The sequence below is a fragment of the Triturus cristatus genome, chromosome 3_1 (assembly GCF_964204655.1).
Source record: "Triturus cristatus chromosome 3_1, aTriCri1.1, whole genome shotgun sequence".
NCBI classification, from domain to species: domain Eukaryota; kingdom Metazoa; phylum Chordata; class Amphibia; order Caudata; family Salamandridae; genus Triturus; species Triturus cristatus.
In genome coordinates this window covers 233,910,443-233,937,084 of record NC_140583.1, presented here as the reverse complement: position 1 = coordinate 233,937,084, position 26,642 = coordinate 233,910,443, and the positions used below count along the sequence as shown (strand labels likewise).

General features: G+C 46.2%; 1 protein-coding gene across 3 annotated transcripts in view; it reads left to right on the top strand.

Moving 5' to 3' along the window:
* Positions 1 to 26,642, top strand: part of LOC146859990 (tetratricopeptide repeat protein 24-like) — a 355,993-nt gene that overhangs the window by 140,255 nt on the left and 189,096 nt on the right. For all 3 annotated transcript variants that reach the window (XM_085646308.1, XM_085646309.1, XM_085646310.1), the window contains 2 exons: positions 1,018 to 1,131; positions 4,793 to 4,848. In XM_085646308.1, the coding sequence (XP_085502434.1) occupies positions 1,018 to 1,131; positions 4,793 to 4,848 (170 nt within the window). The remainder of the gene's footprint in view (positions 1 to 1,017; positions 1,132 to 4,792; positions 4,849 to 26,642) is intronic.

The following is a 26,642-nucleotide window of genomic DNA, read 5'->3' as shown; positions in this document are numbered from 1 at the left end:
ACTTTATTTGCTTACTTAGAAGTAGAATTTGATCATTAACTTGTAAACTTGGTTGAGAGTCACTCCTGTCAAACAGGCAACTTTGTATGTCAAAATTCAATCACACAATATTTAGTTTTGGCTTTCGCTGTGGTGGGAAACCTATAGATTCTATGTGTAGGATGTAGAGCATAATAGCCGCTCCCATTGCATGATATGGATTTAGAATCCTGAATTCTGTTAGACTATCACCTCTACAAGTCGAGGAGAATAAATTAATTAGAATACTCCTTGGTCTACCTCAATCAACTACCAGCTATGTTATCTATGAGGAGATAGCTATTCCTTTTAGAGCAGACTTTACTTAATCCATCCCCTCTATCTTTATAGTAGGCTAAATGAACAAGTAAACTTAATTAAGGAATACTTCAAGAGGTGAGGTCTACATATTCTGCGCAGAGGAATCATTATTTCTTTATTTTGAAGAAGCCTTTCAAGCTAGGGTGACCCACCATGTTAATTATTTTATGCTCAAGTGTTAAAGGAAATGCCTATAGGAGATGTACTAGTCTCCTGGGACATATGTATTTAGACCAGAAAGCGATTGTGCTCATGAATTATCTATTGCTATTTAAAAATTTATACTTTAGAAATTATTAGAATGTTGTACAGTGGCCCTTGTACCTTATAGACTTAGCATTCTTTTAAGAATCATCAAGGTGCACAAAAGGAGGAGGATTCAATAATTAAGTAGTCAAGACATTACATACCCCTCTCTGCATTCAGACATCTAGAACTAAACTGGTTTACGCCAACACAATGTATGGGATTCCTGGTATAAGGAAGAAAAATGAAAGCTGACTACAACCTAGAGTGGGCAACCCACTTTCTATCAAGAACTTTATCTGTTTGTATTATGTCTTTAAGTGAAACTCAAGAGCTGTGTCCTAAAGGCTTTTCCTGGTGTGTGTGAAACATAGAATAGCTTTTAGGGCTTAAAGGTGTTTTCAATGTGTTAACTTTTTTCTCTTTCCACAGGACACGTGCGAAAAAAACAGAGAGAGGCTTTTGAGGAGACTTACCGAGGCTATTGAGTACAAGGCAACCCATGCTCATCTTGACCGAAATGATGACAGCTCTTCATTTACAAGTGTGAGCATAAAAAACATCACAGAGAACAATATCCTTATAAAATCTTGAAGTGATTGTCTCTATCATCCTTTAATAAGATCCTGAAATAATCTTTTGCTCCACACCTATTCTGACAATCATAATATAGTTAATAGTGCAAAAGAGTGCACATTTATTTGATTTTTGTATATGTGAAGTTAAGGTGAGGGAATAAGTTGCAATGGAACAAAGGACATGCAGGTGAAGACTATTGGGTAATGGCCTTTACAACGGAAGCGCTACAACGCATGCCATTACAACGCATGTCGTTACAATGCGAAAGGCTTGTTGCAGAGGGTAAAAGTTGTTGGAGTTAATTCCAACACTTTCCCTACTGTTGCACACACTGGAGTTGGAATAGTAAATTCTACTATTCCAATTTACAGCGCACTCACGACAGCAAGTCGGGGTAAAGGTATGCGTTGTAACGGCATGTGTGGTAATGGCATGCGTTGTAACGTCATACAACCAAGAGTGGTAGAGGAAGAAAGTTCGAATGTAGGTATTATACAGTTGATGCTTGGAAAGCTGAGAGAATCAGAGCAAAGGAGAGGTATTATGATAATTGGAGATGGCCTAGGCTTTGCTTTTGTCTTTGCAGCAGCTGAGATTGTGAAAAATGGTTGTGTCCTCAATAGATTATATCTGGCTTCTCCAACGAGTAGTTCATGTGCTACTGGTAGCTCTCCACCTACCTAGCAGTAGCTCTCCTGTGTCCAAGCCACCCTATTAAACATGAAGCTTTTGCTTGACTGAATTGATATACGTATACAAAATTGAAAAATGTGCATTCCAAACAAAAATGTGTCTTTTCAGAACAGATATGGCAATAGCTGATTCCCTAAAATATTTTTACAGCTAATAGTTGCGTGATAAACTACGTGGCTTGGAGAGGTTCGTTACTACTATTAGTACCTGGGTGCCATTGGCATTTAAGCGATGGCCGTTCTGTATTACCCACATAAGGGCAGTCCAGATTGACAAAGCCTTTTTTTAAATTACACCTGGCAACTGTGCCTGATGCACTGGGGGTAATTTACATGGGGTGACCACCAACGTTATCTTGTCTGATGTGATCACTTTTACAACACTAACGATATTAGTAGCGAGAGATCATTATTATTACTCATAAGCACCTCCCATAACAGAAAAGGTTGGAGAACCCTGCGTTAAAGAGCGTCAGATCAGGCATATTTTAGGCCATATCAAGGTTTGGGATTTTTAACATGATATATTGGGTAAATCTTAATGGATTAGTGTTTGTTTTATGTGCTTTGTACAGTGGCGTAACAATAGCCCCGCAGCCCCCACGGTGCGGGGGCCTCATGCTCTAGGGAGCCCCCTCCAGCACTGTGCACGGGCGGTGGAGCCCCTGACCTTAAAGCTCCTGGCTGGGTCCAGAGCAGGGGGCCCCCTCCATAACTTTACAAGGTGGGGGGGACCAAAGTTTCGTTACTCCACTGGCTTGCTAGAGTCTGTTTCTAGACATGAGTCTGACCAATTATATACTTTTTTTTAGAAACATTTATAGATTTAGATATATTTATAGATATAGATACTTTTATTTTTGCAAGTGTTTTGGGAGTTCTAAAGCGCACACATTGCATGAACCTCTGTGCCTTTACGTGAGGTCTCTTCAGATTTGGGTAGGAAGATGCAAAGAGGCAGTCTCACTGATACCTCAATGGATTAGACAATTGATGAGTCGGGGCCTGAGGGGAGTGGGGTAAGTAAGAGTTTTGTCAAATCTGAAGGACACTGATGGCTTGCAACCTAGTTACATAGTCCAGAACCACTCAGAAGCTACATCATAGACTGTCTTTAACACTTTCACAAATGTATTGTACTAGTCCAACTTTGAGAGCATCAGGAGTTTGATGTTTTTTCTCATGACATATTGACATCCTCATACGTTTCGGTAACAAGTCTACTGGCGGGAAAACTTGCTTCACCTGTTGTCTAATAGTTATTTGAAAATCCATTGTAAAACCAAGTTTCTTGTTTTCCTTATTTATTTTCTTTATCGAGTTTTATACAGCGCGAACTTGACCCATAGGTATCTCAGCGCTTTACAGAGTTAGCATTTCCTTGGATTCTAGGATATCACAAACAATAATGATATGGTTATTGCATGATGAGAACATTTGAGCATGCTCTGGGGAAGCCTACAACCTAGAATACTGTTTTTAGGATAGTTAATTAAACCAAGCTATTGTTAATTCGGCTCGGGATGATGTCCGCGGTATGGGTCATGTGACAACGGATCAGTGTTGTTTCCTGGAGAGACCAAAGTACAGCTAGGATCACCTGCATGCTTCATGGACCAGCTGTTTCCGCTTTTAATTACCTTTCCAAAGCTAAAAGGCAATAGAAATAATGATATCAGTTAATTGTATGCAAATCAAATGCATGTTTTGTCATACTTTCCGAAACAGAGATGGGTAGCTGTTTTTTTTCTATCAAAGACTTTCATGTGACATCAGTTACACAGCAAGATGAAAACATGAGTTGTCTGTGATGTCAGTTGGAATACTGAAGTAGAAAAGTAAATGTTATTGACAGCTGTCCATGTACAATTGTATGTTATGTAGGCCACCTATATCCCCTTCTGCTGTTTAGGTGATCCCATGGATCCGCTACGCATGGGTAGAAGGGTTATGTGGAAGCCCTTTATACCATAACCTTACTTTTCTTGTTCCCTTTTGCTGTAGTTATATTTTAAAAATAATATGTATTTGGAGGTCTTGTCGCCAACTCACCACTCTCTTGCCATATCCCTACCCAACTATGGAAAAAAACTGACATCTTTCTGTCTTCCATACCACCATTGTCAAGACCCTTCACTCCTGGAGGTGCAGAATAAAACCTGGTGTCCAGCCATACTCCCTGACGTCATTACTTAAAAAGACTAATGCCAGGCATCATGTCTTTCTCCCACATCATCCTCTGCAATTTCATCCACCTCTCAGCATGAAGGAAACAATACCGGGCACTCTGCCACACCACTCTCTGTACGTTGTCTCTCCCTCCCAGTCCCAGGGCCCGTGGTATACTGATAGTAGCTCACTGACAGCTCATCTACACACCCATGGCTGACAGATGAGATGGTGGTGGGTGGCGGGAAAATTCTGAAGATTAAAAATTCAGGTATCTCTAAAATTTGACCTCTTCACGCCCAGAATGAAACACTCTTCAATTGCTAATATCACAAAAACTACTCAGTCGATTTACACCTAATCCAAGCAAAGTTTCATTTAATTGTGTTCAGCCATTCCTGTCAGTATTGAGGAGCTCAGAATCCTATCAGAGGTAAAATGGAAATGTCACTTTTTGGACCCGCAACATCCCTGATGGGTGGATCTATGTGTAAATTGCCAGGAAGAGCCCCAAGTGGATGATCCTTGTTTGGAAGGTTTGGCGCAGATTTGTCAAATGGTGCCAAAGTTATTAGCAAAAATAAATGCAGTTCCAATGGAAAGCCTGACGTATCTCTAACCACACAGGCACTAGTGCCACCTCTGTAATCATAGATGGTTGTTTCTTGATTGTTTAATGTTGTGGTCATGAAGTATTGGACCTGTGCTGTAACTTGTAAGTTAAAAGTATGACATGTATGTAAAATTGCCTCTTTTTAACTCCACAGACAAACTTTTCCTCAAGTGCCCGCCACGAGGTAAAAATTGAGATTCCTGGAAAAAGGTGAGTAAAACTACTTCCATCTATATTAAAATTCGCAACTTCAGGACACTGAAGTGGTTCGAAATCACACAGCAGAACAAACAAGTTTCAAAGTATCATTTTCTTCTGCATCCTACAAATTATATTATTCCAAACTCATAACTTTTATACACCTTATAAATCATCACATTGTGCAACATAAAAGCAAACTGGTCAGATGCCCAGTGAAATGTGAATGTTATGAAGTCAATGTTTGACAGTCTTTAAACACTGAGTTCACCCAGAGTTCATGGAATGATTTGCATGTTTATTTTGCAAGAATTCATAGCAAGCCTGCATCTTTGGGGGTGTTCTAGGATTGGAAAGAAGCTATTTAGGGAGCTGATATCAGACGATTGACTTGCAGTGAAATTCATCCAGTATCTTCAAGAAACTGTTCTGTATCAAAGGTGAGTTACAAAACCCTGAAAGACTCAGCCAAAGTCATTGCCCTCACCACATTTCAGTGGACGTTTTATGATTTTTGAGGAAAAGATTTTAAATAGGCTTGCAGATTTCCTGTCACCCCTTAATATGTTCAAAGGGATGATTTCATAGTCGTTGACTAACTTTTATTGCGCTTCAAACAGACACTAGACACAGAGCTCGTGAATGTCCACCTGGCTCTCCAGACAACCTCTGCCCAGTGCATATTTTAAGAGCAGCCAGTCTTTTTTCGTTTATGAACTGGTGCTGATATGTAACTGATTATGAACCCTGGAACAGCCCCTGAGGCCACGACTTTCACTTTGGTAAAGCACTTGATGAAAAAGCAATCTTTAAGAACTAATGACTTGGAACAACAATAATTCTTCATTCAGTCAAACTATGGGAAATGGTGTTTTAGCTTAGCTACAGTCCCTTGCTAACCCTGTAATCTTGCTGCCACTGTTCTACATATGCTTCAGTTGAGGCCTGATTTTATTAGATCTGTCATCAGCTTTTGACCCCATCTATCACATCATATTGATCAGTGGACTAGCAGAGGCAAACTTTGATTGCCGTTTTTGAGTAACTTCTTGATTCTCAGAGATAAGATGGCCATCATTGGCCCCTTAGCCCTGGACGTCTAGCTATAGAGCCCCTAAAGGTCAATATTATCCTCTTTCCTTTTCAAACTTACATATGAAACCTCCGGCCAAGTCTCTTCTTCTGGAAGGGTCCAAAATGTTCATGTATGCTGATTACCCAGGGTAGGTTTCTGGGCTGTCGAACCCATCAATGGAGTTCGAGAAGTTCAAGATGAGTCCATTCTAGTCTACCCCCTGACCCTTATACAAATGTGCAAAGATTCCTTAAAATTAAGTCCCACAAAACTAATTCCCCTCAGCCCCAAACCGTACACTAACTGGGGATCAACCTAGACATTAAATCATCCACAGGTCTCCAAAGTTGTCGATTCCTGATTTAATTCAAATGACAATTTTGAGAAAGACATCTGCATCATAGCATATGGCAGTGGTCAACACCCTAATTCAATCACTTCTTGGTTATAGAAATGCCATGTACCTTGTGCCCCTGCTAAATGTGTGACTGCATTCAGCTAGTCCAGACTGCAGACTCCTGACTGAAGCTTCACTTATGCAGGGGTGAACCCATCAGCCTGGTTCTAAGATGTAGCTCCCTATTAAGTGCAGGATGACCTATAAGGCTATAATTCACAAGGCATGCATTCATAAGGCAGTCTATGAAAATACCGAATTTCTTGGAAGCCAAATTCAAGTAGGACATTCCTAAGCACAGTTTTAGATCTTCACAGCAGTCCCTACTTCAGGTCACAAAAACAAGGACAGGTTTTTATGGAGATAGCGCTTCCTCAGTTTCTGCGGCAGAATAATGGAATCTGCCCCCACTAGAGGTACATTTACAGTTCAGGTTGGTAAGCTTTATCAAGTTGCTTGAATTGTTTGTGGGGTGTTTTCCTGCGACGCCTTACATTTTGCATTCTAGTTAGGTCTACCAGCAACAACTACCAGTTTGATGTATGTCATGTATTCATTTGTTTAGATTACTGTATATTAGCATGATTGCTACTGATTATATTTTTGTTTCTACAGCACCATGAAACTTTGCAGATCTCACACTAAATATATCTCAATATCACAAATGAACCCAATGTTGCATTTGAATCCCCCTTTTATATGAACTCCGAAGACTTTCCAAATTTCTGTATGTTCATGTAATCTACAAGTATTTTATGATGAGGAAGGTCCAAAGTGTGTCAACTGACAGCAGCAAGGTATACCACGATCAAGTGTTGAAGAAGAAGACTCTTAGGTCCCTATTACCCTCCTGCCAATTACCAGACATTTTCATGGGGCAATAACCGATTTAAGCTACAACTTACTATGCCAATGGAGAGTAGGAAGAAAAATATGAAGTGTCAATAGCAGAATGATTTCCCATTAAATCCAATGCCCTGCTACGTAGGGAGAGGCATCAAAGGTGACACGTGGTAGTGCAGTGGGATGCTTTTAACCCCTTCAGTGCCCATGACGAGCTGGACTCGTCATGGGCCGCGGTGGCGCTGTGCCCATGACGAGTCCAGCTCGTCATAGACCCCGCCCGCTAATGCAACGGCCGGCACTGGGCGGGGAAAGGGGCGGGCACTGAAGGGGTTAATCCGTTTTTGAAGTTCTTTGGCATTCCATCAGCTCATGTGTTTGTAAGCCCTTGCAGTTTGTAGGGTTGGCAAACATTCACTGCCAAAATAATAAGAGACCACAAGAGTAAAACACATTGTGTGGGCTACTAATTAGTTGAATGCAAATATATAGACAGTACAAGCAGAACGTGTTTATGAACTAAAGCAAATTTATTGATCAAAACATAAATTAGATATATTGACACCTGTAAAGATTCTATCTCCCTTCAAGCACTGCCCACCTCATTTAGTGGTTGGGGATGATGTATTTTTTAAGGCAGTGCACTGCCAATTCCACCATTGAGAAATACCTCACTGATGAGCAACTGTTAGTTTACATGACAATGGAATGACTGCTCTTTGGGGGTGCCACTTTCCATGCCATATCAGTGGCGTCAGAACGGCCTCCCTTTTTCATTGTCTATATCAACCGTGCGTAGCATGACTGCCCGAGACAGAAAACATGCTGAAATATCACCAGTGCATTGTAATAAACCATGACAAAGATCCAGTTTGGGATTTTTTGCCTTTTGAAAATAAAAAAAGGTCCATTAAGTCGCCGTGGCACTGTGATGTTGCTGTTAGTTTTTTTTGTTTGGTTACTTGGAACGGCTCGCATCCTGGAGCTGGGACCTACTGCAGTGAAAAAAACTGCCAGAATGTGGCAAGCAGGCCAACACTGTGCTGGCAAAAACAAGACCTTCATTGCCCTAGCAGTTTAAAGACCAACAGGTGAAGCTTTAAATGAGCCGCTATGTCTTCGGCATTTATTACATTGTTGCAGTTTGATATTCACTAACTAGTTCAAGGTTACCTTTCTCAATGCTAACTTGGCAGGACATGTTGCAATCCTGGCCACACCTACCATCCAAGAAATATTGTATCTGTTAAAGAACTGTAGAGTACTCATCAAGGACCTAAGGGCCTGGTTTAGAGTATTGGCGGATGGGTTAGTCCATCACGAATGTGATAGATAGCCCATCACACTTATAGTGCCAGAGGATATATTGCACTTGGAGTAGACCGTCTGCCAACTCTAGGTCAGACCCGAAGCGTTATGCATGTGTTAATGTGTGCCAGTTATCTTATGTGACTCATTAACATTATAAATTCATTATGTTTGAGGATAGGCAGCTGGTGGCCTTTGATGCTGGACTGAATAGGGGATTAAGGGATGCATTGCCCATGGTCATCCACTTAATTGTAGAAACTCTGAAACTATCATCACAAATCCATTCTTTACTATCTGAAAGAAGGACAGAATGAAAGAGATTAAATATTCCAACCTTTTTTTCCATCATTAAAACAGAAAGACAGTGTAGACCATCAGCAGGGCCTCTCAGCTCTGTGAATTGGTCTGTGCTGACCAAACAAGGCAGTGTAAGTGTGGGAAAATGTAGACTAATACAAACTTGAACTGTTCTTGTGTGGCCAGGAACTGATACTACAAGTTGGTAGTTAATATCTAACTCTCGAAGTATCCTCACCCAAAGTCAGAGCAGAATCATGGGTGTGCCAAGTGAAGAGCATATCCATTTTGGGCTGAAACTTTTTAATAAACATACACAAGTGAAATGTGGCTTGGGGCGTGGCCAACAAGATGGCCGAGTAGGAAGTGCGTCACAGAACTCCATCCTACCACGGCGTCATCCTTAAGATCCTGCGGTGCCGGATGCGCACCAACCTCACCCTGCATGAATACCGGCCGGTGCATCCCCTGAGCCGGTCTAGATGCAGGAGAAGCTGAGAATGCGAGAGCGCGGCCTCACAAAGCAGAGCGATTCTGGGACGAGGCCGCCATCTTGAATGGCATGGCGGCTGTAGTGGAGTGCAGGAAAGGCCCGTACCGGGTTGCCTCATCGGCCCATTGCTGTGCGGATAAGAGGAATGTGGCAGCGATGGATCGGCTTACATCCGACCCGGAGTGACGCGATTAGAAGGGGAGTAGGAGGCCAGGGAGCATTGTGCGTTTGCATTTGTGTGGCCCGCGTTCGCAACCTCTGAGACTCTGCAGGGGGCCGGACTCTCCAGGGTTGAGACGTGCTGGGTGGCAGGAGAGGTCTGTGCTGACTGGACTTCTGAATACTCAGGGCAGTTAAGCACATCAGACTGAGGGCACCTGGCAGAAGTGTGGCGACCCAGAACCCAGGCCACAGACGCTGGAGGATGCTCCGGGTGCCCATGAAGTAAGTGGTGGAGTCCCCCAGACAGATAAAGGCGAGGAGGAGGCCTGCAACAGCTCAATGCCGGCCTCGCCTGTCTGCCATCTTTGCAGCAAGGCCTTGGCTGGGAGACTGGTGCCCCATACATGCTGCTAGACATACATGCTGCCCACGGAGAGACGCTCTCCCTGTATTGAGGGGGGTATTGAGGGGAGTCTTCTTGTAACTCCAGGGTGGACAGCCGGTTGAGCCTGGTGACGGCAGAGGATGAGGTGCTGAGCAATTGAGGCCTGGGTTCTACTTGCTGGGGAGTTGGGTACAGTCTGTACTTTCCCCGCATCTGCGCCTGGTTGTGGATGGCGTGGGACATACACCTGTAGGCGGAGAGACAAGGAGCAGCCGGTTGGAACTTACGGTTATTGTCGGAGACTTAGAGTATCCGACACCTAGCTGAACACTAAGTAAACTACACCTGTGAGGTTGGTCGGGGCCCTGTGCAGTAGGTGCCCCGGAGTACTACAAGGTGCGGAGCTCGTGGGTGCTGACCCCGGGGCACGCTGGTGCTGATCGACTCAGAGGAAACGGGATGCTCTCACGCATCACGGTGAAGGATAAAGGCACCAGAGCACAAGCTAATAAAAATTTTTACTACGTGCAGCCCCTTCCCCACGGCCCTAATCAACAAGACGCGTGAGGGGATGAAGACGCTGAGATGGCAGCAGGGGGGGAAACACGAGAGCCCTCCTTTAGTGACATCATGGTGGCCATACAGACGTCGAGGGACTAGATGGTGTCCAGGATCGATGTTGTGGCGATTGACGTTAACCTCCTTAAATGTGACCTGCGCAAAGTCTCAGACAGGGTCACCACGACAGAACAAAATGTGGATGTTCTTCAGACAGAGGTCAAGGCCTTGCGGGACACGGTAATGGAGCTCCAGAGGAAGGCAATTAAGCTAGATGAACACGCTGAGGACCAGGAGGGGCGCTCGCGAAGAAACAACCTGAGATTCATGAGATTTCAGGAATGGGCGAAAGGGCCCTCTGCAGAACTGTTCCTAGAAGATTGGATAACAAAGATTTTGGCTCCCTGCAAACCATCAAAGTTCTTTAATATCGAGAGGGCACACAGGGCTCTGGTTCCTCCACCACGCCCGGCAGCACCGCCATGCGCCATCATAGCTCGATTCTTTAATTACCAGGACCGAGATATGCTCCTGCAGTCCACTCGTGCCAAGTCAAACCTGCAGTATGAGGAACATCACATTGCAATTTTCTCTGATTATACGCAAGGGGTGCAGGACCAATTACGCACCATCTTGGCGGTGAAGAGACGTATGAAGGAGGCTGGGATGAAGGACAGCCTTCTCTATCCAGCCAAGCTTCGAGTGGAACACAAGGGCATGACTCTGTTCTTCAGATCGGCGGAGGAGGCTTCAGACTGGATGGATACCACGGGAGATCGGAAGTCACAGAAGGGACCGAGGACATGGTCGGGCCCGCTGGTGGAATCTACAGACCGGATGGTATGGCGGCGCAGAATGTCAGGAGACGTGCGATTGAGAGACATGAGTGCCTCTGGAAGAGATTGAGTGTGCGAGCATGTACCGTATGTTGTACTGGGGGGGCGGCTGATGCAGTGTACTGATGTTTAATCTGGAAATCCGGAGGGGGGTGGTATGGGGCAGAGGATGGCGCTGTTCACTCGCTATGTTGGCGGGAGGGATAGTCGTGTCGCACTGACCAGTGGGTGGGGGGGGAGGATCCTGGGATTTCAATTTACTTCCATTGTTATTCAGGGTTATCGGGGAAGTTCCAGGGATCCATGTCTAGGTTGTGGTTCACCAAAGAGTGTTCAGTTCGATACTGTACTGGCGGGATGGGAACGGAAGTGGGATGCCAGCTGTGCGGGCTTGTGGCTCCCTCCCTGATGAAACTCCTTACGTGGAACATACGGGGGATGGCGACGCTTGAGAAACATCGAAGGGTGCGCTCCTACCTAAGGCGGTATACAGTAGCCATAGCACATTTGCAGGAGACACATGTCTGGGGTGATACGCTGCCGTACATTATGCGCATGTGGCGGGGCAACTGTATGCCACTTCATTCTCGGGATTTGCAAGGGGGGCGATGATCTGGGTGGCCCCTGGGTCTCCATTTTAACACCTACATCACGTACTTGACCCCGAGGGACTTGTTATATTGCATGGTAGGTTGGATGGTCAAGAGATGTGTTTGATAAATGTGTATGCCCCTGATTCAGACACCCACACCTTTTTTTACGAGGTATTGACAGCAGCGACTCCCTACTTGGGTGGGTACATTGTCCTTTTTGGGGATGTTAACTGTGTCCTGGATGAAACGTTGGACCATGAACCCCCCCGGGAGAACACCAAGGCCGGCATGACTGGGCCGTTGGTGGACGTGATGAGGAAGTTGGGCCTGTTTGATGCATGGCGGGTTCGGCACCCGGAGTCCAGGGTGTTCTCATGTCACACACCTGCGACCAATATGTTCCGCAGGTTGGATCAATTCCTCTTGTCGCAGACTCTGATGCCCAAGGTGGAGGAGATAGTGTACCTCCCGAGACATATATCGGATCACTCCCCAATGCTCTTAACCCTAGGCATGAGTAGACCCAGAGCGGCAATCCCCACATGGCGACTCCCAACGGCGGCACTTACAGACCTACCCATCGCCGGGAAGTTAGAGGAGGAAATTACTAATTATTTTGTGAATAACTGGAGCTCGCATTGATTAGGGGTGTGGAGTGGGAGGCAATGAAAGTGGGGGTATGTGGGTTTTGCCTCAGCACGACCTATGGGGTTCAGAAGTAGCTCGAACAGGACATTCAGACTACCGAGAGGAGGTTGGCTTAGCTGGAAGAGATGCTGCCAACAGTGCCTGGCCACTTGAATGAGTGGCGGGAGGAACTATTAACGGCGATGTGCCTCCTCGAGAAGTTCCACTATACCACACATCAACAGCGCTTACATGCAGAGGCGGATTGCTTGGGGGCACTGCTGGCGAGACTGATACGCAACGAGATGCCGACATCTCCTATCGTACAGATGAAAACCACGTATAGACATGCGGTGTACAGCAAGCAGGGCATCCTGGATACTCTGGCGGGTCATTTGGCCAGATTATATGCGTGGCGCCCCTCTCCGGCCCTAGAGGAGATGGAGAGGTTCTTTACTACTTTCTGAACCTCCCTCGTTTTGAGGATGAGACCAGTCAAGTGCTGGATGAACTGATCTCGAAGGAGGAAATAGTAGGGGGTATCAAGTCCCTGAAATCGGCTAAGAGTCCAGAGAATGATGGCCTACCGGATGAATTCTATAAGAAATTTGAGCACATTCGAGTAGACCGCCTTCTGGATGCATATAATGAGGCATTCCACCACCCGGCACACCCGCCTTCCATTAATGAAGCAGTGGTGGCCATGCTCCCTAAGGCGGATAGAGACACTCAGCTTCCGGGGGGCATATAGGCCCGTATCCCTGCTAAATATTGACATGAAGGTCCTCAGCAGGATCATGGCGGCACGACTACAGCGTCTGATTCACCCCGACCAGGTGGGTTTTGTCCCCAAACGAAGCACGGCCCTTAATCTACGGCGACTGGCTCACGTTTGGCTCCCACCCATGCTCCAACAGAAGGAGTGCATTTTGGCACTCTTAGATATTGAACAAGCGTTCGACTCTGTTGGGTGGGTGTACCTCTGGGTGGTCCTGCGGGCAATGGGGGTAGGGGCACAGTTCTTGAGATGGGTGCAGTTGTTGCTTTCGGCACCCAGTGCTAGGATCAGAGTGGGTCGATTGGTATCACAGGTCTTTCAGTTGCAGCGTGGTACTAGGCAGGGATGCCCATTATCGCCATTTCTCTTTGCCATGGCAATGGAGTCTCTGGCGGCAGGTTTACGAACAGGGTTGGAGGCATTTGGGATTACTCTGGGTGAGACTAATCATGTGGTGTCCATGTGCGCAGACAACACCTTGGTGTATGTTCGGGACCCGGCCTGTTCAATGCTGATTTTGTTGGGTGCCCTGGAAAGGTTTGGTCATGTTTCAGGCATGCGGATAAACCCGGGGAAGTCTAAGCTTGTACCATTGGGGAGACTGGCCTTGCGCATGGATGAGGAACTGCCGGATGTGGGGCTCCCGTGGGTGAGGACTGCACCTCGATATCTGAGAGTCAAACTGGCAATACCTGGCGCTTAACATCGGCAGAGTAGTGGAGGTTCTGCAAGGATCGGTACGCTTTTGGCGGGAGCTGCCTCTGTCCTTTATGGGGAGGAAAGCTCTGATCAAAATGGTGGTCCTGCCTAGATGCCTGTACGCAATGCAGCACTCCTTCTTTAGGATCCCCAACATTTTTTTATCACACTGGACAGGCTACTAACTGATTTACTCTGGGGACCCAAGCTCAAATGGGTCAGTCTAACTACTTTACAAAGGGCATGGCAAAACGGAGGTCTAGAGGTCCCACGTTTGGAATACTATTATGCGGCCTCACAATTACAACACGTGACACACTGGTTGGATGGGGATGATAATTCGGAGAAGGCCCTGCTGGTGGGGAACTTAGGGGATAGGGAGTTGCCAGATGTGTTAATGATGGGGACGCTGCTGCCCTTGACATACCCCTATATTGTTTGTCATGTGGCGGAGATGTGGTAACTGGTGGTCTGGAGCAGGTTGAAGAGAGCCCCGTATGCCCCGGATATGCCTTTTCAACAGATTTCGGCATCTATTTATCTGTGCGGAGGTGGCAAGAGGGGGGATGCGACCTGTATGACAACGCACAGTATATTACACGTGACCAGGCCATAGATTCTTGAGAGCATTCTATATGCCTTGCACACTATGTGTTGGTCCCCCCGCTCTTGTACCACCAGTTAATCTCTTAGTAGTTTTACCATCACTTCATCAAGTGATTCTGCTGTAATTTTTAAGTGCACATCTAACTCTGAGCCCCTCCAATGTGTATTCAGAACTCCATTATCTCAGATACAGCCTCACAGTGTTGTATATGACACATCTTCTAAATTTCCCGATATCTTCCTATAATGTGAACACTCATCATCGTCTTTCCCACTCTACTATTTTAGAGGATGTAGCTGATTACTCTTGCTTCCTTTTTTAACTCTATTGGCTAGTCCCTTCATTCTTTCCTCCATTGTCTTCACTGGTGTCTCACTTATGGTGAGCACTGATTTTCCAAGGGAGGTCCATGTGGAGCATATGGATGGAGTATAGCAATGTATATTTCCCTTTGGTTCACCGAAAATCTTTAGTAGGATTCTTATTGACACTTCTGTGCACCACAGATCTCAGACTGAAGGATTCTTCTCAACAATTATTTTCATGTCATAGCATTGATCCAACTTAAGAAGAATCAAGAAGCATTTTCAGGGAGATAGACGGGGGCCACATTCTCAGCATGAGAAGATACCACTAATAGCATTCTCCTGCAACATGCTGCAGTCCCCACCAGAGCCTTTGAAGTGAGGGAGGGACCGGGAACCGAATGGGCACCACTCAGCTCCTCAACAACATTGGGCAACCATCTTTCTTGGACCTGTAGCCTCCACCTTCCTTACCATTATTCCTAGAAGCCCATACTTGAACAGGAGGTGAAACAGTCATCTTGTGGTACCACTTCAGCCATGATGATCCCAGGGTGTACATTTTTCATCACCTCTAATCCCCACTGGGGTCCGCATGAAAGTCGGTGCTCCACTTGTTGTATCTCTTGTGTGTTGTGGCATGCCAGGCCTGTGCAGTACCAGCGTACTACTTGCATTCTATACCTAATATACCAGGGAGAGGGAAACATGGCACAATCATCCCCAGAATTCTTGCCAGCCAACTGAGTGCAGCAGGGGGCCCCCTCACACATCTGTTCTGCTTGGGTTTTCGGATCAGATAGAACCCGCTCATCAGAGCCTCTCTAACCCAGCCAGAACGTTACCCTCTCCCTAGGGCCTATTCACAACAAGTAACCACCGATATATATACCACCTAAGGACAGGGAATTCCTAATATATATATATATATATATAGACCTCTTATAATACAAGTGGCGGCCTCGCGATCCCAGACGGACCCAGGACTTCCTACCCAGACGGCAGCCTCAGCCTCGCGGTCCCAGACGGACCCAGGACTTCCTACCCAGACAGCAGCCTCAGCCTCGAATTCCCAGACGGACCCAGGACTTCCTACCCAGACGGCAGCCTCAGCCTTGCGGTCCCAGACGGACCCAGGACTTCCTACCCAGACGGCAGCCTCAGTCTCGCGGTCCCAAACGGACCCAGGACTTCCTACCCAGACGGCAGCCTCAGCCTCGCGGTCCCAGACGGACCCAGGACTTCCTACCCAGACGGCAGCCTCAGCCTCGCGGTCCCAGACGGACCCAGGACTTCCTACCCAGACGGCAGCCTCAGCCTCGCGGTCCCAGACGGACCCAGGACTTCCTACCCAGACGGCAGCCTCAGCCTCGCGGTCCCAGACGGACCCAGGACTTCCTACCCAGACGGCAGCCTCAGCACAAGTTCATCCTATGATTACCATAACATACAGCAGGGGAATCAGTTCTACTATTTACCAGATCACACAAGAACTGCCAGTTTGAGCACAACCTGTTCTCTGGTTCGAGGGGTTCCTCTCTCCCTTATTCAGTTACCACTTACCTGATCAGGGTTAACATCTGTTCATGTCAAGTCACAGCTGACTAGAAGAATAGGCTACCCTCTTATACAAGAACACGCAGCACATGTTGATTCACTACAAACTGGATACTTTATTATTTATTATATACGCAATCACATAACATTACTGTGTAACACATAACCTGCAAAGAAAAGTGAAAGATTAGGTTGTACACTCTAATAAGAAAGGGGTCGACATCACCTTAGTCGTGTGTAGCCTGCACTCAATGGTCATCTAGGTTCCCTTCTCGTCTGTGCCTCGGCTCGCCTGGAGATCACACCTCCGTAGCTCCCTTCTCCGAGTCACTGGGACCTCTTCCTCATCGGCTACTCTCTCCTCTCTGGCAATTCTGCTAGAAGAGTATCTGTCTCTCGGTTTTTCTCCGCCTTCAAGTTTGTCATCTGTCTTCCCTGGAATAAGTAGTAGCTTTACTGCTAACGGCTAGATGCCGCCTACGGACTGAAGTAAGTGCCCCGTAACTGCCTCAGACTTTTACTAATATAGAGGTGCATTTCCTCATGGAAAATTCCGGCCCGTAACCTGTCGCCCACCAAATTCTTGTACCTCCCCGTGCCAAGGACACTTTCCCAGCCGGCCGGCCTGATGTAGCGTCTTCGGCATGAAGAAAAATACAATCCTTCGATAAGGGCCGGTCTGAACCGGTTCTCTCCAAGCGAATAACACCTCATAACTAAAACATCCCCTTTAACCTAGAAGCATCTCAAGCTGCCGGAGCAGAAAGAAAGATGGAGTCTCTCCCGTTTGAGGCCTACCAGGCCTGAATTCAGCACGGCTCCATGAAATACCCTCACTACAGGGCAGGTTATCCCTAATACTAACGAATCTATCCCCTAGGATATGTGTGCAAGCCCTAATCTATGGGGAAGAACACAGGATCATGTCGAAGTGCCTAGTAAATAGACTTCATTCACTACTCTAACCCTTAGGCTTGAATGGTAGAGAGACTGAAGTCACCCTAATCACCCATCAACACAATAGGGCCGGGAAAATCGAGCAGTACATTTCACCCTTGACTTCAGTCTATTATACATTCATTAAACAGAACTAACATCTGTGGAGGAATAATATGAAACAAAGCTAATGTACTATGTCTAGTACCAAATGTGCAAAATTGAAGTAGTGAAGGAATACACTGAATAAAGCAACAAATAGAAATCAAAACAGCGATGGTAATTAGAATACCTCCTAATATTCGACGTAACAGATACAGGTCAGGTAACCAATTAAAGAGCCAGTCAAACCAGCCCTGGTCAATGTGTTTTCTAACTTCCTCCGTCAAGTCATGTAGCCTGTCAATGTGAGCGCGAATAGATTGTGTATGATCAGACAAGTTAAAACAACAAAGACCCTCAAAGTCGGAACAGTCGTGTCCATGTTTAAGCAAAAGATAATCAATGGCCGCTCGATTTTGCAAGATGGCTCTCCGTTCACCCTGGGCGTCTAACAGCATGTCAGATAGGACTGTAGAAGTATGATTAATGGATTTTACCATCCAGCAGGCCATTTTCTCAATAGATTTAGCATTATAAACCGCCAAAGCAGGAACACCAATAATTGAAATAGCCAGGCTAAGGTATTCAGACTTGGAATATAAATGCAAAGATGAGTCACAATCCTCCTGTAACATCACTGTATCTCGAATCACACGAGAATTGGCATTCGGATGTGACGAGAACATCAGTAAGCTGAGTCTCGTAATGGCACAGGGGCCACCAGAAATATTTGCGGGGACATATGGCCAAGAAGTATTACCACATGAGAAAAGCCATCTGGCAGGTAGCAACATCGTGCGATAATGACTAGGGGTAACTACCAAACTCTTGCAAGTCATATTGTTCAGGACCGAAGCACATGTTTTCGGTGTCCTTTGAAAGCACAAAGTTCGCTCATGAAGGGTGAAGGAAGTAGCACCTTTCAATTTCAGACGTAGACATTCAGAAATTGCACTAGGATTACATGTAAGGAAAAAACACATATCTCCTTGTGTGATATTATAGGTAACTATTTGGGACTGGACGGGAGGTATCTGGTCCGGTAGTTCAGTACATAAGGGGCAATACGCATGGGTGGCAAAATCGCCCAGAAGAACATTGGGGCGAGCCTTTGAAATGTTGAAAATATTAGTTAGAGTTTCCAGCGAAGCAGGGACAGCAACCAGACAGGTCGCTAAGATGTCGTGTACAGATCTCATCGGCGTCAAACAAAAGTGAGGGGCATCGGTCACCCTTTTCGCCAGTAGGGTCCAAAAGTTCGATGACGAATCCCACGCAGCGAGGGAACGCGACACTCGGGCGCGTAGCTGATCCGGGGTTGACGGGAGTCCTCCTCTCTCGTCGAACCAACCCGAAAATAGTCCGGCGACGACACATCCTGCAGCAACAGTCCAAAGAATGATCTGAAAGAGAATCAAATACAGGCATTAATCATTCTCGTAAGTAACATTTGTCAGCCGGGACCGCTTCCCAGCTATCTTTCCCTGGTCTCATAACTAAAATGGTGTTATCATGACCGGTGGCAATGACCTCTGCCTGTTCAGGGGGAGTCTTAGGCGACTGCACCCAAACCCTGGCCCCAGGGTTATCTGTGGAGCCAAAACCTTTCTGGCCTCGTACAGTTAGCAAAGTTGGGGCAGTGCCTTTTACCATCCCACCACTGAAGACAGGCATTATGAGTAATTGAGCCACTCGGTCAGTTCGATGGATCAGCAAATCAGCCTCACTGCTATTTAGCAGGAGCACCTTAATCTCTCCCTGATAATCACTGTCAATGACCCCTCCAAGTACCTGAATGCCTTTTAGAGCCAGCCCCGATCTAGGGGCGATTAATCCAAAATTCCCGGGTGGTATATGAACACCAACACCGGTCGCGATGATGACCCGATCTTTACCTTTTATAACGGTGTCATCCATGGCATGCAAGTCTAAACCTGCCGACCCTGGGGTCGCTCTACATGGAGCCAAAGCTCCGGGAGTAATCTCCCAGTACATCACAGTCTCTCTGATTTCATTTGGCTGAGCATTAACATTCGGAGGGAACAAACGCATAAGTGGAGATTCAGCATTTAGAAAAGGACGATTATTCAAAATTAATAGCGCTTGGGACAAAAAGTCTCGCCAATTCTTATATTTGTCATCAGTTAATTTACGCAGCTGCCCCTTCAGCAGACCATTCAATCTCTCCACAAGACCCGAGGCCTGTGGATAGTATGGGACATGAAACACCCAGTCAATATTGTTTTCCACACAGAATTCCTGTACCAATCTTCCACGAAAATGGGATGCATTATCAGATTGAATTTGGAATGGCACACCATAATACATGATAATCAATTCCAATGTTTTAATGGTATTCAATTGGGTAGCTTGCTTACAGGGAAGGGCTACCAACAGGCCACTGTATGTATCAACAATAGTGCAAACATATTGACAATTCCTACTCATGGGAAGTGGACCGATGTAATCAATTTGCCAAATTTGAGCGGGCAGTTTCCCGCGATGTAAATGACCTTTAACAATTTGGGGCACTTTGCGCTGTCTGATATGCTGACAAATGGGACAATGTAAAATAACATTCTTGATCAAATCTAAGGGAATATAAATTCCTCGATCAGCAGCCCACCTGCTAGTGGCTTTCTCTCCAAAATGTCCTGCCTTCTGGTGGGCCCATTTCGCCAATCCCGCAATATCAGAATCTTGCCTGTCCACCACTGCCTCAGCAATTTTAGATTTCTCATCTGCAATGTTATGAAAAAATTTGTCAAGAGAATCTATAGGGGTGTGAGCATCCACATGGAAGATTGTAACAGTACTCTGTGGGAGCATCTCCCAAATCTCCTGCCATAATTCTTTTCCCCACAACTGTTTTGAATGCAATTCCCAATTATGGGAATGCCAAGTCGGTAACCAAACTGCCAGTCCATTGGCAGTAGACCAAGAGTCGGTGAAAATATGACATGTGCCGGGTAATTCTTGTTTCAGGACTTGATAAACAGCATACAGTTCAGCAAATTGACTGCTCTTACCTTCACCAGTTGTGCTCAGCAGTTTTTGTGTGATCGGATTATAGGACACCGCTTTCCAGTGCCGTTTCGGCCCTATGAACCTTGCTGAACCATCCGTAAACCAGACATGGTTCCTGTCCTCCGCGGACAAATCATCAAAAGGTCTACCCCACTTGACAGGAGACTCCTGTACTAAAGGTACGGAACATACACTCTCAGTCTCAGTCGATGGCGCTCGTGCCACCTGCTCATGTAAAGATGCAACTCCTTTTTGTCCCACACGTGCCCTGTCTTGTATATACCATTTCCATTTAATCACACTCGCCTCTTGAGCGTGTCCAATTCGGTGAGTTTTCGGCGAACTCATAACCCACTGCATAATAGGAATCTCAGGTCGCAAAACTATATCATGTCCCAAAGTCAATTGCTCGGTATCCACCAGAGCCCAATAACATGCAAGTAACTGTTTCTCAAAAGGTGTATAACGCTCACCAGCATCAGGTAACTTTTTGGTCCAGAAACCCAACGGCACTCTACTCCTGCCTTGCTTCTGCCACAAACTCCAATTCGCATAAAGGCCCTGTACAGACACATTCAAATCTACCTCACCATCACGTACGGGCCATAAATCCAAAGCATGTTGAATTGCCTCTTTTGCTAGGTTGAACGCATCTTGCTGTGGTTTATCCCAATCAAATGCATTCTTTTTACGGGTGACACGGTACAAGGGGGCCAATATTTGACTCAAATGAGGAATATGCTGACGCCAAAAACCAAATAAACCAATGAAGCTTTGGGCTTCTTTCCTATTCCTTGGAACTGCAAAATCAAGAATTTTCTGTTTAACCTGAGGGATCACTTCACGGTGCCCTTCATGCCAATTAATACCTAAAAATTTTACAGCCTGGGACGGGCCTTGTAGTTTATCCGGATTGATTTCCCAACCTTTCTCACGCAGGCACCCAATGACTCTGTCCAATTGGGTCTGAACTTCCTCTTGTGTTTCGCCTTGGATCAAAACATCATCAATATAATGACACATCTGAACTTGCGGATGAACCGGTACCTCAGCCAAATGCTCTGCCACCAGCCGGTGACATATCGTAGGGCTATGCACATAGCCCTGAGGAAGACTTCTAAACGTCATCTGACGCCCATTCCACGTAAAACTGAACTGTTCCTGACACTCAGGGGCAATTGGAATCGAAAAGAAAGCATTAGCAATATCAATTGACGCATACCATGTACCTGGATGTTTTTGGATTCTTTCAAGTAGAGTAATGACATCCGGTACTGCAACGGTCAAAGAGGGTGTGTGTTTGTTCAATTCTCGATAATCAACAGTCATACGCCAAGAATTATCACTCTTACGTACAGGCCAAACAGGAATATTCCAAGCAGAAGTAACTGGGGCTATAACACCTGCATCCACCAACTCCTGAATAGTGGTACTAATCTCCTCATGACCACCTGGAATACGATACTGCTTCTGACAAACCACTTTTGTCGCCTGAGGAACTTTTATGGGGGGCATTCGTAAACGACCAACCCGTATAGGCCTGGACGATATATAATGCGTAGTTCCAAATTGGTAACATCTAAATGCAAAGTCATTCCTTTCAAAATATCAATTCCAATTATGAATTCCAAGAGTGGCACCACTAGTACAGAGTATTCTTTTCTAGGGATTCTACCTATTCTCATTTCAAGTAAGGTTTGAACTGCGGGAGTTTCCTTTCCACCTAATCCGGTAATTGTAAAAGGCTGACCTTTAAACTTCTTTGATTTTCCATGAATAAGAGTGGCCTCCGCTCCTGTATCTACCAATGCTCGGGCCCTTTGGATATTACGATGTCTCCAATAAATTTCAATATCTACATAGGGTCTATTATCTCTGTGAGCCCATCTGTGTACTGGAGCTTGACCTATTTCCTAGTCATGTTTACTGCATTCTGTGTACCAGGATAAATCAGGATAAAGACTCACGTTTCTTAGGTATCGGTACCTCCTGTTCATATCCATTCCCAGTACGAAATGGATTCGTGTCTTCTGCAGTACACTGCTGGTTTCGATCGGCCAAATTATGACGATCCTCTCTCCTCCTCAACTCAGGGGATTGATCCCTATCATCTCTACGTCTGCTGTAAATATAATAATTTTTTCCCCTCTCTCTTTCCTCTTCTCTCTCTCTGTCTCTCTCTCGACGGGGGGACATATCACGTACATAACGTCGGTCATCACGACGAACAGAGCGCCCACGGCGGTCATCATCACCGCTACCGTCAGAACCACCACGATCACACTCAGACATCCGAACACGCCGGGCACCCTCCTTCCGATCCAAGCCACGTTTGCGAAACAACTCCCACAAACGAGCAGTAGTCTCACCGTCAATGTCCTCCCTCCGCACACCATCGGCCAGAAGACCAGAAAAGATATCACGTCTAGTAAGTTTATTGTCACCAGGAGTACGAGTGTCAGGCCGGGACTGACGTCCAGGTTTAAACCACTCACCTAACTCACCGAGTTGGCGTACCGATTCCAGTACCGTAGATAACACGTTACCAGTTTGATTAATCAATAAAGTCATCATGACCTGCTTATAAGCAACAGGGGAAGAACGAATAATACGATTCCGCACAGAAGATGTCAACGAACCATCAAGCAACCTGTCAGCAGTACCCAGAAAAATTGCCGTTTTCATCACCTCCTCTTTGAGACGTTGTGCAGCGTCGCGCAAAGTATACCATGGTTTGTCATTCACAGGCCAATCAGACTCAGTAGGGTACTTTATATTACAACCCTCAGTCGCCAATTGAAGTAAAGAAATTTGACCGCCACCATTATAGTTACGAAAATGATCCTGTACAGTCGAATCCGAACTCAAGGAACAAAACTTCAAGCAATCGCCATTATCTAACATAATGCCAGCAGCGCCCAGTTCATAAAGGCGCACCATCCATGTGAGTAAGGTCTCACCAGCTCGCTGCCGAAATCGCTGCAAAATATCACTAATTTCCTGTTGAGTAAAGTCCTCTAAAGAGTCTAAAGAAACACCCTGCGGAGCAGCGGGAGACTGCTGCAATTTCCGACGAAAAACTGGATGCACCGAGACCGCGGGATGAGCATCACAAGGAGCTCGACCAGTACACGTAGAGGAACAATCAGTGGAAGAAGCATCAACCCCACTCGAAGGACGAGCGCAATCACGGGGTGCACCATCAGGGGTGCGAGAAGCAGGCTTACAATCATGGCGGGAGCGAGAGGACTCGCGCTTGACAGATTCCTCACCCGAGGAACAAGAATCACTCGAATTCCAGATATTACCATCCCATTCATCAGGATTCCAATCCAGTCCGGCTTTCGCCACGACCAGACGCACCTTTCGCGTCGAAACCCGACCGCGCCGATTCTTGTATTTATAACGGGCAATTCGCACAGCCGCCCTCTCGGCAATAGTCTGGTAAGTCTCAAGTTTGTCAGCAAGCAACTTATTTTGACACCGCAACAAAGTATGAGAATTCTGAATCTCAACAAAGTGCGCTTCCACATCCTTAAGAGATATCTGTAGCTTCAACAACCTCCCATGCAGAATCCTGTACGCAGACAGAACAATCCAACCTCTGCGCCCCAAAATGGGAATCTCCTCACCCTTCGAGATGGGTGCCTTCTGTAAACAAGTAATCACATTAGCCGGCTCCGCCAGCTCCAAAGAAGAATTCCAATTCTCACTCAAACCAGTAGAATCAGCCCACTCACGGGCTAAGGCTTCATAAGGCGTTGAATCCCATCCGGGAATATCAACGGGCAACTTAAAAGTAGATTTTGACTTTCTAGAAAACATCGTGAAAAAGAAAGAAGAAAAGAAAAAGAAAAGAAAGAAGAAGAAAAACTATACACACAATTATACCACAAATAATATACAAACAAAACCACGCACACGCCGAAAGCAAACACGAGACAACACGACGCACACAGGTTTCGAAAACGGTTCGTGACGCCAAATGTTCTGCTTGGGTTTTCGGATCAGATAGAACCCGCTCATCAGAGCCTCTCTAACCCAGCCAGAACGTTACCCTCTCCCTAGGGCCTATTCACAACAAGTAACCACCGATATATATACCACCTAAGGACAGGGAATTCCTAATATATATATATATATATATCTAGACCTCTTATAATACAAGTGGCGGCCTCGCGATCCCAGACGGACCCAGGACTTCCTACCCAGACGGCAGCCTCAGCCTCGCGGTCCCAGACGGACCCAGGACTTCCTACCCAGACAGCAGCCTCAGCCTCGCGGTCCCAGACGGACCCAGGACTTCCTACCCAGACGGCAGCCTCAGCCTCGCGGTCCCAGACGGACCCAGGACTTCCTACCCAGACGGCAGCCTCAGTCTCGCGGTCCCAGACGGACCCAGGACTTCCTACCCAGACGGCAGCCTCAGCCTCGCGGTCCCAGACGGAGCCAGGACTTCCTACCCAGACGGCAGCCTCAGCCTCGCGGTCCCAGACGGACCCAGGACTTCCTACCCAGACGGCAGCCTCAGCACAAGTTCATCCTATGATTACCATAACATACAGCAGGGGAATCAGTTCTACTATTTACCAGATCACACAAGAACTGCCAGTTTGAGCACAACCTGTTCTCTGGTTCGAGGGGTTCCTCTCTCCCTTATTCAGTTACCACTTACCTGATCAGGGTTAACATCTGTTCATGTCAAGTCACAGCTGACTAGAAGAATAGGCTACCCTCTTATACAAGAACACGCAGCACATGTTGATTCACTACAAACTGGATACTTTATTATTTATTATATACGCAATCACATAACATTACTGTGTAACACATAACCTGCAAAGAAAAGTGAAAGATTAGGTTGTACACTCTAATAAGAAAGGGGTCGACATCACCTTAGTCGTGTGTAGCCTGCACTCAATGGTCATCTAGGTTCCCTTCTCGTCTGTGCCTCGGCTCGCCTGGAGATCACACCTCCGTAGCTCCCTTCTCCGAGTCACTGGGACCTCTTCCTCATCGGCTACTCTCTCCTCTCTGGCAATTCTGCTAGAAGAGTATCTGTCTCTCGGTTTTTCTCCGCCTTCAAGTTTGTCATCTGTCTTCCCTGGAATAAGTAGTAGCTTTACTGCTAACGGCTAGATGCCGCCTACGGACTGAAGTAAGTGCCCCGTAACTGCCTCAGACTTTTACTAATATAGAGGTGCATTTCCTCATGGAAAATTCCGGCCCGTAACCTGCCGCCCACCAAATTCTTGTACCTCCCCGTGCCAAGGACACTTTCCCAGCCGGCCGGCCTGATGTAGCGTCTTCGGCATGAAGAAAAATACAATCCTTCGATAAGGGCCGGTCTGAACCGGTTCTCTCCAAGCGAATAACACCTCATAACTAAAACATCCCCTTTAACCTAGAAGCATCTCAAGCTGCCGGAGCAGAAAGAAAGATGGAGTCTCTCCCGTTTGAGGCCTACCAGGCCTGAATTCAGCACGGCTCCATGAAATACCCTCACTACAGGGCAGGTTATCCCTAATACTAACAAATCTATCCCCTAGGATATGTGTGCAAGCCCTAATCTATGGGGAAGAACACAGGATCATGTCGAAGTGCCTAGTAAATAGACTTCATTCACTACTCTAACCCTTAGGCTTGAATGGTAGAGAGACTGAAGTCACCCTAATCACCCATCAACACAATAGGGCCGGGAAAATCGAGCAGTACAACATCCCACCACAAGTCTTGGGCTGCCACAGCATAATGCATTCTGCCTCTGGAAGGACAAACTCAAAAGGAGCCAGCAGCTGGAGCTCTGTGACCACGTGACCACGTACATTGAAACCAAATGCTTGGGTCTGAAGGCTTGTCAATAGGTTGCAACCAGTATTATAGCTCAATTATACAGAGATCAAAGATTAGTAATAATAGAGGCAACACTTTAGGCAGCTGGAACTTGTCACCTGAATTGATGCCACTACTGGAGGGTTTAATTTTATAATAATACCAGTATCTGCCTTTTCGCAGGAGGCTTTTCCTTTTCTTCCAGTAGTGTTTCGTTATGTGTAAAACAGTACCAAGACCACCTTAAAACAAGCATTGGAAATACAATAGGTCTTGCATTTGTTTGAGTTAGAGCTATTGGCATTGTAAATGGCAATGTGTTTTACCCAGCGGAGGCTCACACAGGTAAATGCTGTGGGCGGTGAGGCCGGGCGGAGTGGCAGGTA